This window comes from Montipora capricornis, chromosome 6, assembly GCF_036669925.1.
Source record: "Montipora capricornis isolate CH-2021 chromosome 6, ASM3666992v2, whole genome shotgun sequence".
Classification (NCBI taxonomy): Eukaryota; Metazoa; Cnidaria; class Anthozoa; order Scleractinia; family Acroporidae; genus Montipora; species Montipora capricornis.
Window position 1 is genome coordinate 40,155,994 of NC_090888.1, and position 16,299 is coordinate 40,172,292.

Sequence of the window (16,299 nt, forward strand, 5' to 3'; positions counted from 1 at the left end):
CAGAAAGGCTTCGTCAGGGCTTTCTCAAAGCGCTAACAAAAAAAATTGTATTTCATAAAACTTTACTTAAACGTGACCTATTCACTTAACATTTCTCCAATACATCTTCGGCGTTTTACAGCTCCCATTTTTTATTTCTAAAGTAAGCGATTCGCGTTTTATTTTCCCCGCGACTTCAATTTCGATTTTTGGCACACATTTTGACAGCTGGTGATATATTTTTTCTCATGTACCGTCCCATTTATTGGTTATGCAAACAAAATGTTAAAAGGGTGCCAACAGCTTGGTTTTAGAACAAAATCTGACTGTTTTTGGCGCCGAAAGGTTTCTCTAAAAGGCTCAAGATATTTCCTTATTTCACGAATATCACATTTTCCTGCTAACTGATTTTTCAAGGTTGTGTCTTTATGCAACAGCGAACAACAGCGAACTGCAACAGCCCAAGAGGTCGGAACGGAACTGACCAATGAGAAGGCGAACTATTGGTCAGCTGATCACAAAGTCAACACCGCACAGTTTTTCTCTCGGGTTAGGAAAACATGGCGGTAGAGTTGATGACTCGTTTGAATTTCAAGTGGGATAATTTTTGTTAAAGCGTCGACCGAAGGACAAAATGGGTTGATTTGGACAATGCAATTTTCGGTTTGGTTAGATGAACCAGAATGGATAAACATGATCGCTTTATCGGTGAGATTGTCTTTTGCGAACTTTGTTGTGCGGGCTATTGCGACGTGTTGGAAGCAGTGGTTTACACGTCTTTGGTCGATGCATTATGTCCATATTTCTTATTTGCTATCTTCATTCTCTTCCGAGCCAAGCCTTGTTTTTGTAATTTCATTGAAAACACGCAAAATTCAAGCGATCGTTTAATCAACGTTGTTTTAACGGGATGAAATGCTTTCACTGCAAATTGTTTTTACGTTTCGACGCATTAAAGTTGTTAACCATTTTTTTTATCTACAGCTATCAACCAAACACTACCAGGACTGGAAGATTTTCTCCGAGTAGTTCTTGGTAGTGAATCGCTGAGCGACGAAGCGAACAGACAAAGAGTTGAATTTCTTAGAAGGTTAGAAAGCGTCTCGAAGCCTCCATCACTTCCCCCGAGACCAGCAAATTTCGGTGAAGTTTACCGATCCCGTTTACACCAGAACGATGCGGTCCTTTCCGGAAGCAACGCTCAAGACGAGGGCAGCCCGTATAACAACGAGAAACCGTTAGATCCAGTTGAATTTGCATCACAGCAACGTGAGCTGTCGAGAGTTGCAAATTTATACAAAACGTATGCTCCCCAAACCGTGATTTTGGGAGAAAAGGGGACGCAATATGGAGGCTTGTATCTTCCAAGGTCAGGAATCGCGACAAATCCAAAGGTAAGTCTTTCTCATGTAGTGTTCACGAAGTTTCTTATCCTTTGTCACAGCCTTTTAGATTTAATTTTGAATTTGTCTTTTTCTTGGCCCGGTACTACATGTACGTGACCAAATTTATTATTCAGAGAAAACTGCATGTAGGTCTTCCTGGGGCGAATAGAAATTTTAAAATAAAACATTGCAATCTCTTTAATGTTCAATAAATTCTGCACCTATTTTTGATCTGGAACACGTACCCTTGAACACACAAGCAGCAGTGAACGATATCGTTAAAATTTATCGTAAATTTGTCCATTTGTTAAAGACTTCATTGGTTGGACTTCAAGCAATCGGTATTCAAAGTAGATTTCAGTGTTGATAATGCACATGATGTGATTAGAATTGGATACGATTTTGTTGAGCAAGTATTCCATAATTTATCTGTTCTTTTGACATTAAATTAGACTTTTTTGCTCGCGTGAAAGCAAAAGTGAGTTGAAGTTTTTCTGACGACAATAGATCTTTTGTCATGGCTTTTTTATATGCTAAATTATCAAACCGACACGTATAATTATTATTCAAGCTTGTAATTCTCATATGTATTGATAACTTAATTAAAAGTGTAGATTACCAATACAATTTCTTGAAATAAGAATCTACCATTTGCAACGCTGTTCGTGTCGTTGCACTCATTCAGTTCGTTTTGATTTATGGAATTTTCTAGTTCTGTAAAATGCATGACTGCCTCTTTTTAGTTTCAAATTTGTGGTTTTGGCTATCTTTAAATTGATAAGTTATTTAACGCTCACCTTACAAGCAGAACTTTTACGTTTAGTTTTTTGAAGGTGTAATTATTTTAGCTTCAGTGAAGTAAACGCAGAAAGTTTGTTTTTACAGCAAGAGTAATCCTAGTTTGTGAAGTTTGTGCCTGCAGGAAGGATGTTCCCTTGCAGAAGTTTGATGTTACTCCTAATGGCAAGATCAGTGACTTGTCGTAATTTATATTGTATTTATCACGACCACAGCTTATCCTAAGCTCCCGAGATAAGATATTTTGAGATTCTTCAGATCATGTTACGAAAGTAAGGTCCGCACAGTCACGGCATTCACCATCAAAGAACCTGACATCCATTTCAGAACTTTCTTCAATTTGTGGCATAACATTTTCTTTTGTGTCTGAATAACAAAACATTTCAGGAATGAAAACCTTGAAGTAAATTTGCCATTTCTTGTCTTGGAAATGTATTCTTATACCAGCTTTTTGTAACAAGCAGACATGTTTCACAAATAATGGCTTTAGAGTTTAAAATGTTTGAAGGAAGAAGATAAAAAGTATAAAAATATAAAAATATATTTTTCCAGCAGTGCTTTTCTCTGACATGACGGGGAGCCAAATTGTTTAAAGACGAATTTTCTTGTATATACATTTGAAATTTGAATTCCAAAAAGAATATTAAATTTTTGCTTCTTTCACATGATTACCTTTTTGCTCTTCCAATGTAGTTGCCATTTACTGTATGTCAAACAAAAACTCTCTATTATTTCATTTTTCCTGAACTCTTCCTGTTTCCCTTAATTTTTGGAAAAGCAATACATGTATATCATTTACATGTATTTTCTGTATTTTTTAGTTTGTTGCTGTCACCAGGGCCTAGATAGAGCAGTTATTTTAGAGGCTATGCATTCAGCACCTGTGCAATGCTCATTTGCCAACAAGTTTCCACTGATTTGTTCAAGCACAAGTTCACTGTTTCAAGTTGTTTATTTATTCAAATTTATTCTACAATATAAAAAGAAAAAAAGCCAATTGATGCAGAAAAGGGAAACCTCCAAAAAGTTCACAATACACCATACTAGGGAAACTCCCTGTCAATACCCAAGAAGAGAGATTATAAATTACACAATCATTGTCTTTCGGCTAAAAATTTAAATACCCTAGATTTAAAAGAAATAACTGAGGAGGAAGACCTTATTTCATTTTTGGAATTTGGTTCCATTCACAGATTACTCTGTTTAGTTACAAGATCAAGGGAGTTCATACTCTTGAACAAATATCCTCTATCACAGTCTCTAGAAAATAACAACCTTTCCATCGAAATTGATTGTATACTGATCATTTGAAACTTTGAATAAAAATACTACGTCTGCTAAAAATCTTCTATTCTCTAATGCCAGCAAGTTCAGTTTCCTCATCTTAACATTATATTTATCATTGATCCTTAGAATTAATTTTGTGGGTCTTCCTTGGACAGCTTCAATGCAATTTGTACAGCATAATTTTGATATATAAGGGTTCCAGACCTGAGAAGCATGGAAGCAAGTTGTGACATTTTGGTCGGAGTTGTTTGGCCCATGTGGTAGGGTCATATCAAATAATATGCGGGATCTTTTTCCTGGAAACTTCGTTGTATGTTCCCAGAAAAAAAGTTTGCTTTGTTTTTACATTGTTACATGCAATCACTGTTTTTATGACTTACTGTATGTTTTCTTAAATTAATGTATTGAAGAGAAGCTTGATACAACATGATGTTTACCATTCTCATGATAACTAGGGGAAAGGCAACTTAACCATGACAGGATATTTGTAGTTAATTCCCAGAGGAAAGAAGACCTTTCCTTGTAGCCTGAGAGACTGAATTACAATGAATGAGGGGTGCAGCATACATGTAACAATACAAGCTGCTCTGGCTACCCCTACAGAAACCTGTATGTGGTCCAAAGTATGTAGCTTTTCAAAAGGTAAAAATTACACTTGCGCCGGTCCAAGGAACTTGTACTGTAGTATTATATGGATTTGGATGTTACGTTACATGTTTTGAAAGAGCTTTAGCATTCATTCCACAAAAGCCCTCAAACTTAACAGCCCAAATTGCAGCTTTCATAATTCCTTGTATTTGTTAAACATATTGTTCTCTTTAGTTATAAAACTTTGCCCTTTGCACCAAAGCTTTATGAATTGCTATTTGTCAGGAGAAATTGGCTCTTAAACAATAATTATTTTTGTGTTTAAGATGATGGATGGAGTTGCCCACATTGTGGCTTTCCAAAACCTATGGACATTGATTATTCTAAGAAGAAGTAGCTATTGTAGGTCAGGCCAAAATATCCAGTATTGAAATGGTGTCCTCATTACAGGCCTTGTGATATTATGCGTTATAGTTCACCACTAAATTTTCTCCGATTCTCATTGGTTTAAATTGATCACGTGACGTGATAGTGTTCGTCCGCAGAGAGACACTATCAGCCCATAGTGCCCGTCCGAGGAAAATACCCGGATGGATAGTAGTCGTACGCTGAAAAAACAGTTGACAGTTGTATGCTATTCTTTAGCCAATGTGCGCTGCGAATTATTGACATTTGTGACAGCCTGTACGCATGAATAAATATTTGATTGATCTGCATTAAGTGGGTTTTGACTGTTTTTCAACTGGCGCGCGGAAGAAAATTTAGTGGTGAACAATAAAGACAATAGAGTGTTTATGTCTCGGAAAACTATCGGTCTGATAGTTGCCCCTTGGAAATTTGATGTTCTTAAAACTAGCATATTAGCCCTCGAAGCTTCGCTTCTCGGGCAAATATTTGTTTTAAGAACATCAAATTTCCGCGGGGCAACTATCAGCTGATAGTTCCTCGACAGAAACACTCTATTGTTTAAATGGTGCAATTTCGCACAATCAACCTCAAATCGCATCCGATCGCACAATTCACGAAAAATCGCATAAGTCACAAAAGAACGCACAAAATTCATAAAATAAAACATAAATCAACAAGTTTCTTAGGAGTTCCTGTATAAATACCCCATTTTAAAGATGATTTACCTTGGAAAACGGCTAAAAGCCTTTGTTACCTTCAATTTCGTAAATATTCTAAGTTCAAGGCATTATTTTGCACATGGGGGGCCTGGTATGAGTCTCATTCTTAAAGAGTCGCCAATTGGTGTAACACAAACATGCCCTTTGTTCAGATTAGCAAATCTGTTCAGAAATATAATACTGCACACAAAAACAAAGCGTAAGAAGCTAGTCGTAGCATACAGGAATATTAATAATTATTGATCATTCATTTGGCATGTTAGCTGTGTCCTTTCAACTTTTAACGTGGTGCACCAATAGTGCAAAAGACCTCACTTTTTTTACTTGTCCCAACTAATGTTGATCAAGATTCATAATTACTGTTCCCTTATGTTCAAAATGTCTTTTGGGCAGTAAAAACATGTTTTTTATTATTATCCTGAAACCTTGAAAAACAAGCTTAAAATTGCTCAGAAAAAAATCACATAAGTTACAATATTTATCGCATAATTGGCCTTTCTATTCGCATAATCTGCCCTGCAAATTTCGCACAATTTGCATTTTTCATCACACTCTATCAGAAGGCCTGTTATTAATAGTTCGTCCAAAGGTCACGTTGATGTAGTTTCATTTGTGTAAACAAGTTATTTTTTTTATCTAAATAATCCACTGTACTGTGTTTAAAATAAATGTCTCATATAAATTTAAAAAAAAGGAAATTTAAAATGTATCCAATATCTTTAAAAAAGTAATTTTAAATAACAAAAATGTGATTAAGTTATAAATGCTATGAATTGAGGCACTTATAGTGAGTATTATTTTTACCATGATCAATTTCCCAAATTTGAGCCAAATTGAAATGATTTACATTCAAGCTAGTTTACCTACATGCACCATGTACATGTAAGTTCTGCAAAGAACTCTTTCAAGTTGTACACTCAAAAGAATTGCAGTACCATAAAAATTCACCAAGTTAATTAAAATTAAATCCATTTTGGTCTCTTTTCTTTACTAACGTTGTGCTCATTTTTATCCTGCATAAAGTAATTATTACTTTTTTGAATATTCAGAGTCATTTGTCATGTTTCCAATAATTTAGGTTCACAAGATTTTACCAGCAAATATTCCAGCTTTCTAATAAATGTACTAATATCTTGCCATTTGCGTACCATATTTAAGTTTAGTAAGAAACAATAATAACAATGATTATAATAGTTGTTGGTAAAAAAAGTTGAAAGTTTAAGGTGTGACTACAGTATATTTACAAGTAGTCAGCAATGTCAAGAACACAGTAGTGATGACTAATGCCATCATTTCTGACCCTCAACGGGATAACAGGTAAAAAAGTGATGACATGGGCACGTTAATTTAATATGCTAAACAAAAGAAGATTTCTTTAACCATGGCATCTGACAGGATGCGGCGATGCGGATCCGCATAATTCACTGAAATCCGCATCTTCCGCATAATTCCGATATTTTCCGCAAAAAAAAACAGAAGAAATATCTGATATTAGTGATAAAGCAGCTCCTTAACATCCTCAAAAACATAAAAGCCGAAGAAATTGACTGTTTTGAAACACTTATTTTCCTGAACATTGAAGAAAACACACCATTTCGTTTGCAAGATGAAAGTACGTAAGAAAGATCGTAAGCAGTTTCCGCGCATTTTTTCACCACTGAGCCTGGACACTAGTTTTTGTTCCTACAATGCTTTCCATTGGACGAGAAACAGTTACACTTCAGCAAATGACGTAACTGATAAGAAACTAAGGGCGCTTTCGATTGACGTATTCCGGAATAGGATTACATGGAATACAGGTTAGAAATCCTTCGATTTTACGGAGATTCACATTAAAAATGTCGAACACCTGCTAAAATGCTATTTTAAATATATCTTTATTATCCTTGTTGCTTCAAAACGCCAGACATACCTTTTTGAATTCATCACTTCATGTATTCTTATTCCGGAATACGGTGAATCAAACGCACTTAAAGTCAATGATCGAGGGAATGGATCGCGCTCCAAAGGTATTACAATTTTGCTCCATTATCTCCAAATTGAAACAAAATTCATGATGAGAAACAAAATAATTTTTTATCGCTTTATTTATTTTACCAAAAGTTGCGGGAAAATCCCAACTGCTAACCCTTTTATTTCAACGGTGAAAGCTGGTCGCAAATTGGTGACTCCTCCATGTAATTTAATCACAAAGGGCAAAAATTCAGTCACAAATGCGATTGTATTCGTTGCAATTTCGATTACGGATTTATCGTAAGCATGTAAATACATTGGACGGGCCTAATTATTAGTTTTATAACTTGTTTAAGTTTCCGCATAATCCGGTGTAATTTCTGCATAATCAATGCATGTTTCCGCATAATATGGCCAAAAATTTCCGCATAATCTTTAATTTTTTTCCGCATCCTATCAGAAGCCATGTTTAACACGCTACTGCAGCAGCGAGTAAGAATGCACAATTCATTAGCATTTTCTTTTGTTTCATATTGCATGGAAAAAAGCAAAGGAGTGTGTTCATTCTAACAAAGAAATGTGTCAGGATTTGGAAAACAAAAACAGCAGGCAAAATAACACACAAAGTGAGTGAAATGACACACCAACACTAAGTCGTAGAGCGTAAGGATAGGACTGCAATTATGTTTTCTCATGCGGCCCTAATTTACAGTTGCAGGTTTCTGCATAGAACTTCTGCATTTTAGCTCATTCAGACATGTGGACCTCCATGAGCTCCACATCTTCATCTTTTTTGAGATCAAAGTTATCGTCATCAGTGTCTTTGTCAGATCTGCTCTTGTCGGAGAGCGAGTCTGACTCATTTTCTCATTCATTGAACAAATTTGTTAGATTTCCCAAACAATCCAAATCTTCTGATTCCAAATTTAAACAGTGTAAGTCATCTATGCCACATTCCATGATGGTTTCCGTGCCAGTTTCGGTGGAGTAGTGAAATATAGGTCTTTTTGTAACTATAGAAACGAAGAACTATTCATGTCGCATAATAAGGCATCGAATACTGATCGAAGCATGAAGCACGTGTTGGAATAATACTGAGGGTTATTGCGTAGTGTTTAACTGTTGTAGAATGATATATACGTTGAGAAAATCATTTTTCATGAATGTTAAAACTTTTGCAATGAAGTTTTTCTTCCTTCAGTGTGGTTTTAAATACAAAAGATCATTTTCGCTCAGCCTCTAGAACGATCGTGAGGTTACGCTCTAGGGTTATCAGTTTTCTAAATAATGTAGGTGGCTCCTAGTTTCTCTTTTCCTGTTGCTTTATGAAATATGCAGGTATCTTTATTTATCATAATTATCAATTATTTAGGATGCTGTTTCAGGGGGTTAGCGAACTGATGTGAACATGCTTATCTGATCCAATAATGAAGGTGTTCTGTGACGATCCTTTGATTGTTTATTAATTCTTTACACTTGCCTTTGAGCACTGCTGTGTCATGTCGCACAGTTTATCGAGTTATATCGCACTCTTAGCGTGACGTTGAACATGCTTTCTTGAACAAAAGGTTAGCGTGTTAAGTCGTGCCAAACAAAAGGTACCATGACACTCATTACTTTGCTTATTAAATATGCGCATATGCATGTCGATTAACACACTTTGCATGCCATGTCGTCCCACGCGTGCCCGTGTCGTCACCTTTTTACCTGTTTCCCGTGGAGGGTTACATTTTGATTAGAGGCAGATCACAAGTTGCTCCTTTAGCACTCGACTATGAGTTTCATCATGAAGGGGTCAGGCTTTGGGATCAGGAAGATCTTCTGTGTTTTTATACAATGCAATTGTAGCTTTGTTTACAAAAAAATACTTTCTCTGGAAAACAGGGAAACTAAAGCCAGTGTTAAGGTGGCTCAAACCAGTTTCAACACTTTCAAGATACCTTGTTATTACAAGGATTGGCACTACAACATCTTATCACGTAACAGGCAATGTTATTGTACCATGTGAAACATCAATTATTGCTGAAAGAGATACAGTCATTTTTGTGATGTAACAAGTTACCATGGAAACAGGAAAGCCTTGCAAAACACCCTATATTTTAGATTTAGCTTCTCATATCTGAAAAATGAACTTGGTGACCCCAATTTTTCATTGCACAAAAGTGAACTCTGCAAAATTTAAGAAATTCTGTGGAGCATTGATTTTGAGGTATAAGCAGCTAAAGCCAAAATATAGGGGTGTTTTTGCAGGGCTCTCCTGTTGCCACGGTAACCTTTTATGTCATAAAACTGACGGAATGCTTTTCAGCAATGATTGGTGTTTGATAAGATACCATAACATTGTTGTAGTGCCAATCCTTTTACAGTGCGTTTCACAAAACTTTTGACAAACAGTTTCCGAAGTTTGTTTGAAATTCCTGAAGTTCGCTACAAATTTGGCAATTTTATTACATAGTTGTTATTCAAATTGTGAACTTAGAAACGAAGTTGTGAATTTCACCACGAACTTCGTTGGGAAGTTAAGGAGTTTGTCGCGACAGAAGTTTGCACCATTCGGTGTAAATTTCTCGGAATTTTCTTAGAAGTTGTGGTTACGTTGATTGCGAATTACTGGTTTTAAAATGGGTTATAAAACGTTGAAAACTGACTATTCCCAGATGTCACCCGACACCTGCCTAAAAATAGAATACAATTTCTGTCGTGTGAACTTCTACGCATGGTTGCTTAAAAGTATTTTACAGTTAAATCTATCAGACATAAAAAGAAACCCTATTTTCAGGACATTCATCATTCTAGAAATAGCGCAAGAAACAAAACATTTCAATGTCACGTTGTTCAACTTTTGTCTTTACATTTCTAGTGTAAACAAGATACGAATCGCGCCATCTGTCTGTAATGTGAAGTCCCGGCTCCGTACCTCTCAAATAATTTACCTTTAAGAAGTAAACATCAAAAAATTAGTCTTGCTTGGTTGAGAAATTTTTTCACTTTGTTTAAATTCATTTCTAGTTATATTACCAATCCAACTACACTGAATGATGTGAACTTTGCTCGCGACGAACTTCGCAACTTCTCAACGAAATTCGATGTGAAATTCACAACTTCATTTCGAAGTTCACAATTTGATTGACAATTACGTAATGAAATTGCCAAGTTCGAAGCGAACTTTAGGAATTTCAAACGAACTTTGGAAACCGTTTGTCAAAAGTTTTGTGAAACGCACTTTAATACTGGTGGTTTGAGCCACCTTAAATTCAAGCCAATTAATCCATGTGGTGTTCCACTCTCACTAAAACTCTTGTGTTTCGGCTGTTAAGCCTACAATGTGAACCTGCTTCATTATCACAGGTTTACCATTAAGCTCTAGGCACATAATTTATAAGAGTTTTTAAAGAATGTTTTAAGCAATTACAGTGAAACAAATTAAGAACCTTACTTAACATTTAGGCTAAACAGGTTCGTACATAAAATATTGGTAATTAACAGAAATTTAGGCTACCTAGGTTGTTAAATAGGTTCTTATTTTCTGTTGTAGATAACAGAATTTAGTGGTATTTGGCCCTCATCCCCTATGCAGCAGCCAGTTTTTCCCTTTCCGTTATATAAAATTGGAATAAAATTTAAATACAGAATTTAAAAAGTCACACAAAAATGACTTCAAATTTTTTAGTTTCAAATTTTAGGGTCAACAGGTTCTTATTTATACTGTAGGGGGTCCTAACTGACAAATTATAGGCTAACAGGTTCTAACAAAATAGGTTCTTACTCGCAGGATTTTACTGTATTATATTAATTTTTTTAATACGTGTGTTTACCAATATAAGTGTGCACTTGTTGTTCTCTACAGCATTTTGGTTGCTTCATACATTTTGCACTCCCAAGTCATGAATTACAGTCTATTAAATTGTCATGTTACTGCGTCAATTTGGTGACAAAAAACCAATTTTTAAGGCATGTATTGGCATGGCTTAATGGCATTATTAGATTCATTTGTGGTCATATTTTTCTCTGTTTTTGCATTCTAAATGGTTTTCATTGTAAAAGTCTACGGTAACAATATATGATTCATGCCCTTGCATGTCTTTAAAGAGTTGTCTCACAAGTCTTAAAAATATTTTAGTGCTTTGTGTGTTGATTGCTTAGCATATTTTGGCTCATTGCAAATATTGGCTTTGAAAAAAGACTTTAGTTTGGAGGCCTTTGTGAAAGGGATCTGACCAATGCAAATGAAATGATTTAATTCTGACATTTTTCAATTAGAGTTGTTTACATAGCAGAGGCAAAAGAACTACTTGTCACCACTGTCTGTTGATCTTTATGGATACAGTCAGCATTCCTGACAAAGACACCAAGCTCTTGAGTGCACTTGTTTTCAGTAAATAATATTAATTTTGTCTAGTGTTATTTAAAAGACTTTGTTTTACATGTACTTACATTACTGAATTCGTTCTTGCAACAAGATCAAGTTTTTGTCATTTTTTTATTACAAACCATGATTACATGTATCTTGCTTCTTTTTTCGTGATTTAATCAAGTTTCTGAATAATTAGTGTGAATCCAAGCCTCCTGTCTCAAATTAGTGCTAACATAAGAATGATATCATGATGCCTCCTTTTGTGAACTTGCAGACAAATTCTAATTCAACTGATAATTAATCCCATTGAGCTGCTGGCACACCCAAAATATGAAAACAGTCAGATCATCAAAACAGAAAGTAAATTGTTACAAGCAGTAATCAGAATTCCTTCCATGGATAAATTTTCTAATGTTGGTTGTACACTGAAGGCATGCAGATTGTCATTCATGTGTGTAAATGTAATAAGTTTTTTTGGGTACTACTAAATTAATTTTGGCCTGTTTCCTTGTGGAGGTTCTTACTCTTATGAAAATTTTTGACATGAATAAATTGTTGCAAGGTTTATAGGGTGTAATCAATACATGCTCCAAAATGCAAAAATTTAAACTTACTCGGTAGAACTGTTTGAAAGTTAAAATGTTTGTGGATCACGAAACCTTACTTGCACTAATAGGAATACATGTAATCACCTTATTGTCATTTTATATCAATTGAGGCCTTTTTTTCCTGGTTCACAATGTCATGTTCACAGAGATACTGTAGTGGTGATTTCAAAGAATCTTTATGTTCTTGACCAGTAAATAAAAATGTCAAGTGTCGTTAATTTCAAGACTCATCAGTTGATCAATTGTAATAGTGATTTCTGTGACCAGTGTGAGGACTTACATCATTATTATTGTTTTCATTTTTCCCCTCCAGGATGTCCGGGATTCCATTCAGAGTACTAGCAGTGCAGAAGATGACATCTATGAGCGTCTCAGTGTAAAAAGCCTTTCTTCCCCTTCTGGTGTGGCCTCCCCAGTCGATGGGGAGACAGACACTAAAAATGAAGTTTCATTTTTTCCGAGTCCTCCTAAAACACCACAAGAAAGCACTGGTACCGGGATTTATGTGACAGCCCGGTCTGGTAGTTTTAGGGCATCTGCAGGCAAAGGAAAGCTTTCTACAGGATGGTTAGCACATTTTTTTGCCATTAGTGACCTTTAAAGTGGAGTACAAGTAGGACTACGAGTTTTCATTGCGAGAATGTGCATTATAATGGGGCTGTGTCACAAAATTCAGCAACCAGGAACTGGCAGCCAAAATGCAAACTGCTTAAAACATTGAAGGAAGAAGAAGAAGGAGTCATGGAAGGCGAAATTTAAGAAGATTAAAATGGATTGCAAGTGGGGTTTTTGTGACTTGACATATAACAGAGACAGACATTATTTTGTGACGAAGCTTGGATTTGTGCTTTTTGAAAGTAATTTCAGGCTTACTGTTGAGATACATAGCAAGTAGGGGCTAGTAATTATTGGTAAAGCTGCACAAAATCTACTGCACTCCCATGACACAGCCCCTTTAGATGGTGAAATTATTCCTTTTGCATATTTTGTTGTTATTATCATCAGACTTACAGTGTATTATCTCACTACCTCACTTTGTAAAAAGTTGGCAAAAAAAAATTAATGCCTTATCTTGCTTCCAGGTTCAAGAAAGAAGCCAAAGTATTGGAGGAAGTCTACACATCAAACTTGCAAGAACCAGTTATTCAAGGGTATTTAAAAGATACCAAGGCTAACAAGCGACGCTGGTGTGTGCTACAAGGCAATCGCCTTCACATCTTCAAGACCCAAGAAGATCCTGCAGTCATGATTATTGATCTTCTGGGCTGTGACATGGGTGTTGATGATAAGAAAAAGATCAGCTATAGTTTTAGATTAACACCTAAAGAGGGACCAGGTATTTCACTGGCAATAGAAGATGGCCAGGACTTGTCTCCTTGGATGAGTGCAATCATGGCAGCAGTAGTGCGGCGTGGGAGCATAGATCGTCCAAACAGTCCGCTTGATAGTGCTCTTACATTAGAAAAGATTATAGCTGAGAGGACACACAGCAGTGAAGAAGATGGCGAAAAAGCCAAGGAAGTTGAAGTAGAGGAGAACTATTATGAAGTTCCTGTCGATCACCTTGCGGTAAGTGTTTGCAAATTGTTTTTTTTTTAATTTTGATTAATGTCCTGAAATGTGCTCATACCCTTTTCCTCTGCTTTAACATCACTTGTTCTTAGAAGTAATCTAGGCAATAAATTTCACAGTGTCCTCCCAAGTCTGCTCTTCTCTTTAACTGAAATAGTTATTAAAACTTAAACTTAAAGATGACTAACAACGACAAGCATGGTGTTTATACTTACATGTAAATTTAACCAGGGCATCCGATATTTCACGATGGTGCAATTTTGCACAATCAACCTCAAATCGCATCTGATCGCACAATTCATGAGAAATAGTGCAATGAAGAATGGCACTAATTAAATTTTCACAAAATATTTACCAAAGTACACTTTATTTTAAAAACCTTGATGTAGGCGTCATTTTAAAGATGATTTACCTTAAAAAACCAGCAGACTCTCTGAATTTTCGTTTTCATGAATAATCAAAGTTCAAGGCGCTAGTACACATATCCTGTTTTGCACCTATGAGGTCTGGTTTTAGCTTTAAGTCTAAAAGAGTTGCCTATTGGTACAGTGCAAACAAATCCACAAAAGTGGTTTTCTGAAACCTCAGGGAAAAAATCACACAATTAAATAAATTTGCATACAGGAAGTTTTTCACACAATAACCATTCCTTATCACATAATCTGCCTTGAAAATTTTGCACAATATCTGTTTTTTTAATCGAACCCTATTAGAGGGCCTGAAATTTACGTTGCACTTGAGATTTTTATTGAAGTTGAGTTCACATCTTGTTACTTACAATCCTGAAGGAGACACAATTGTGTTGTTTTGATGTTTGGTGATGTACAGTAGCAATTTTGCAACACATTTCCAGTGGGCAAAATATTTTTGCACAAATGGGATTCATAAGACTGTACAATAACACCAGGGTTGTCAGAGAATACCAGTGTCTTGGGATAAATTATTTTAGAGTACAGTTATAGTTTTGGAAAATTTGCTGATGATAAATGCAACCAAAGGAAACACAGGGGGGCCAAGTGTTATCTTATCATTAACCCTGCATGGGGACCAGGTGTTCTTTGAAACTCTTTGCAAACTGTTTGTACAGTGGCTGGTTTCTTCATGTCATGTGCTGTCATAAGAAAGGGCCTGTGCTTTATGGTCATTATCAGAGATGACATCCCTTTTCCATACGTACATGAAGACCATCAGTGACTTGTGCAACAGCAAAGTCCAGCACTCTGTTGACTGACACAACTATGATTGTTGTGGGTCTTGGGTTTCTTACAAACCACAGTACTTCCATGTCATGTATATTGTTTTCACAAATGATGTAAAGGAATATTCAAAATTTGAATTCATGTTCCCAAAAGATTGTTTAGGGTCAACAACAAACACAGCACCTTGATGTCATAATGACATTGACATTGAGTCAAAATGCAAACCACTTCAACACATTTTTTAAATTGACAACATTAGTCGCAAGTGGAGGCCACGTGCTCAAAACAACCCTACGGTTGGCCAGGAACCCAACCCCTGCAGGATGGAACCACCCCCATGGCCAGCAGTATCCACAACCCAGCCATGAAACGCCACCCTGACAAAGTGATAAATAAATTACAATAAGACAACACCAACATGGGCACTAGTCACACTGAAAGACATTCAGTGGAAGCTGATCAAAATGCACTAAAGTGAAAATAATAAGAGCAATAATAATAATAATGAAAAACATTGAAATAAAGGAATAAAAAAACAACTGGCATATAAAATGAGCCGAGATGCAACCGTGCCAGACTATAACACCCCAACTACCAAGATATATAATGGGAGGGGAGGGAGGGGGAATGCAATCCCAAACAAACCAGCAACTACATGCTCCGATAACCACACAGCAAAATATCACCAAGCTGTATGCGTGACGAGTAGACCGCTGACCGTTGCTAAAGGACCGACCTTAACAACTGGAGCCGCTGATTGCACGCACTGCAGATAGGGGTGTAATAGGGTTGAAAAAGGCTCGGAGGGACAACACAATGCTAAAAAAGAACATTGAGAATACGACGCAACACCAAGGGGCCCTCAGAGCTAAACGCTGAGAACTTAGGAGCCCAACATATGAAGTGAAAGGTGTTGCTGTGAAAAATTAAGGCGCCCAGAGCTATTCTTTGGGAGCCCCAGGCTACTGGGCTCCTGTTAGGCAACAGCCTTGAACACTGAGACGCAACGCAATGCTAAACAACAACGCCCACAAGTATAACGCTTGCTCCTCGTTGTTAACTAGGTTAAATTGTATTTAACTACATTTTATATATAATCATTTTTTTCCAGGGTGGAATACCTTTTCTTCACAGTACACCCTTGCTGTTGGAGTCTGATGATGAGGACGATCAAGGCTATGATGCTCCTCTGCCAAGTCTCCCGATAATGGACGATTATTCATCATCAGATAGCAGCTCAGATGAAGATGAAAGTATGGAGAAGAAAGAACCCTTGGAGAAAGGGCTAGAAAGGAAGAAGATTTCTGATGCAATCCCTGCTGATCTTCTGGCAGAACTTACTGCAGGAAAACACAGAGTGGCTACTTTTACAAACCAAAGTCAAGATTCTATCTGTGAAGATAGCTCAACCAATGATCGTTCACTTGACTTTACAGATAGTCACAGTGA

At 36.4% G+C, this 16,299-nt stretch overlaps 1 protein-coding gene across 2 annotated transcripts in view; it reads left to right on the forward strand.

The window, feature by feature from the left end:
- Window positions 1-528: 528 nt before the first annotated feature.
- Window positions 529-16,299, forward strand: part of LOC138052108 (uro-adherence factor A-like) — a 32,668-nt gene continuing 16,897 nt past the window's right edge. For both annotated transcript variants that reach the window (XM_068898482.1, XM_068898483.1), the window contains exons 1-5: window positions 529-687; window positions 964-1,373; window positions 12,393-12,646; window positions 13,162-13,648; window positions 15,962-16,299. The exon at window positions 15,962-16,299 is cut by the window's right edge and continues 384 nt beyond it. In XM_068898482.1, the coding sequence (XP_068754583.1) occupies window positions 663-687; window positions 964-1,373; window positions 12,393-12,646; window positions 13,162-13,648; window positions 15,962-16,299 (1,514 nt within the window). In that variant the 5' untranslated portion in view covers window positions 529-662. The remainder of the gene's footprint in view (window positions 688-963; window positions 1,374-12,392; window positions 12,647-13,161; window positions 13,649-15,961) is intronic.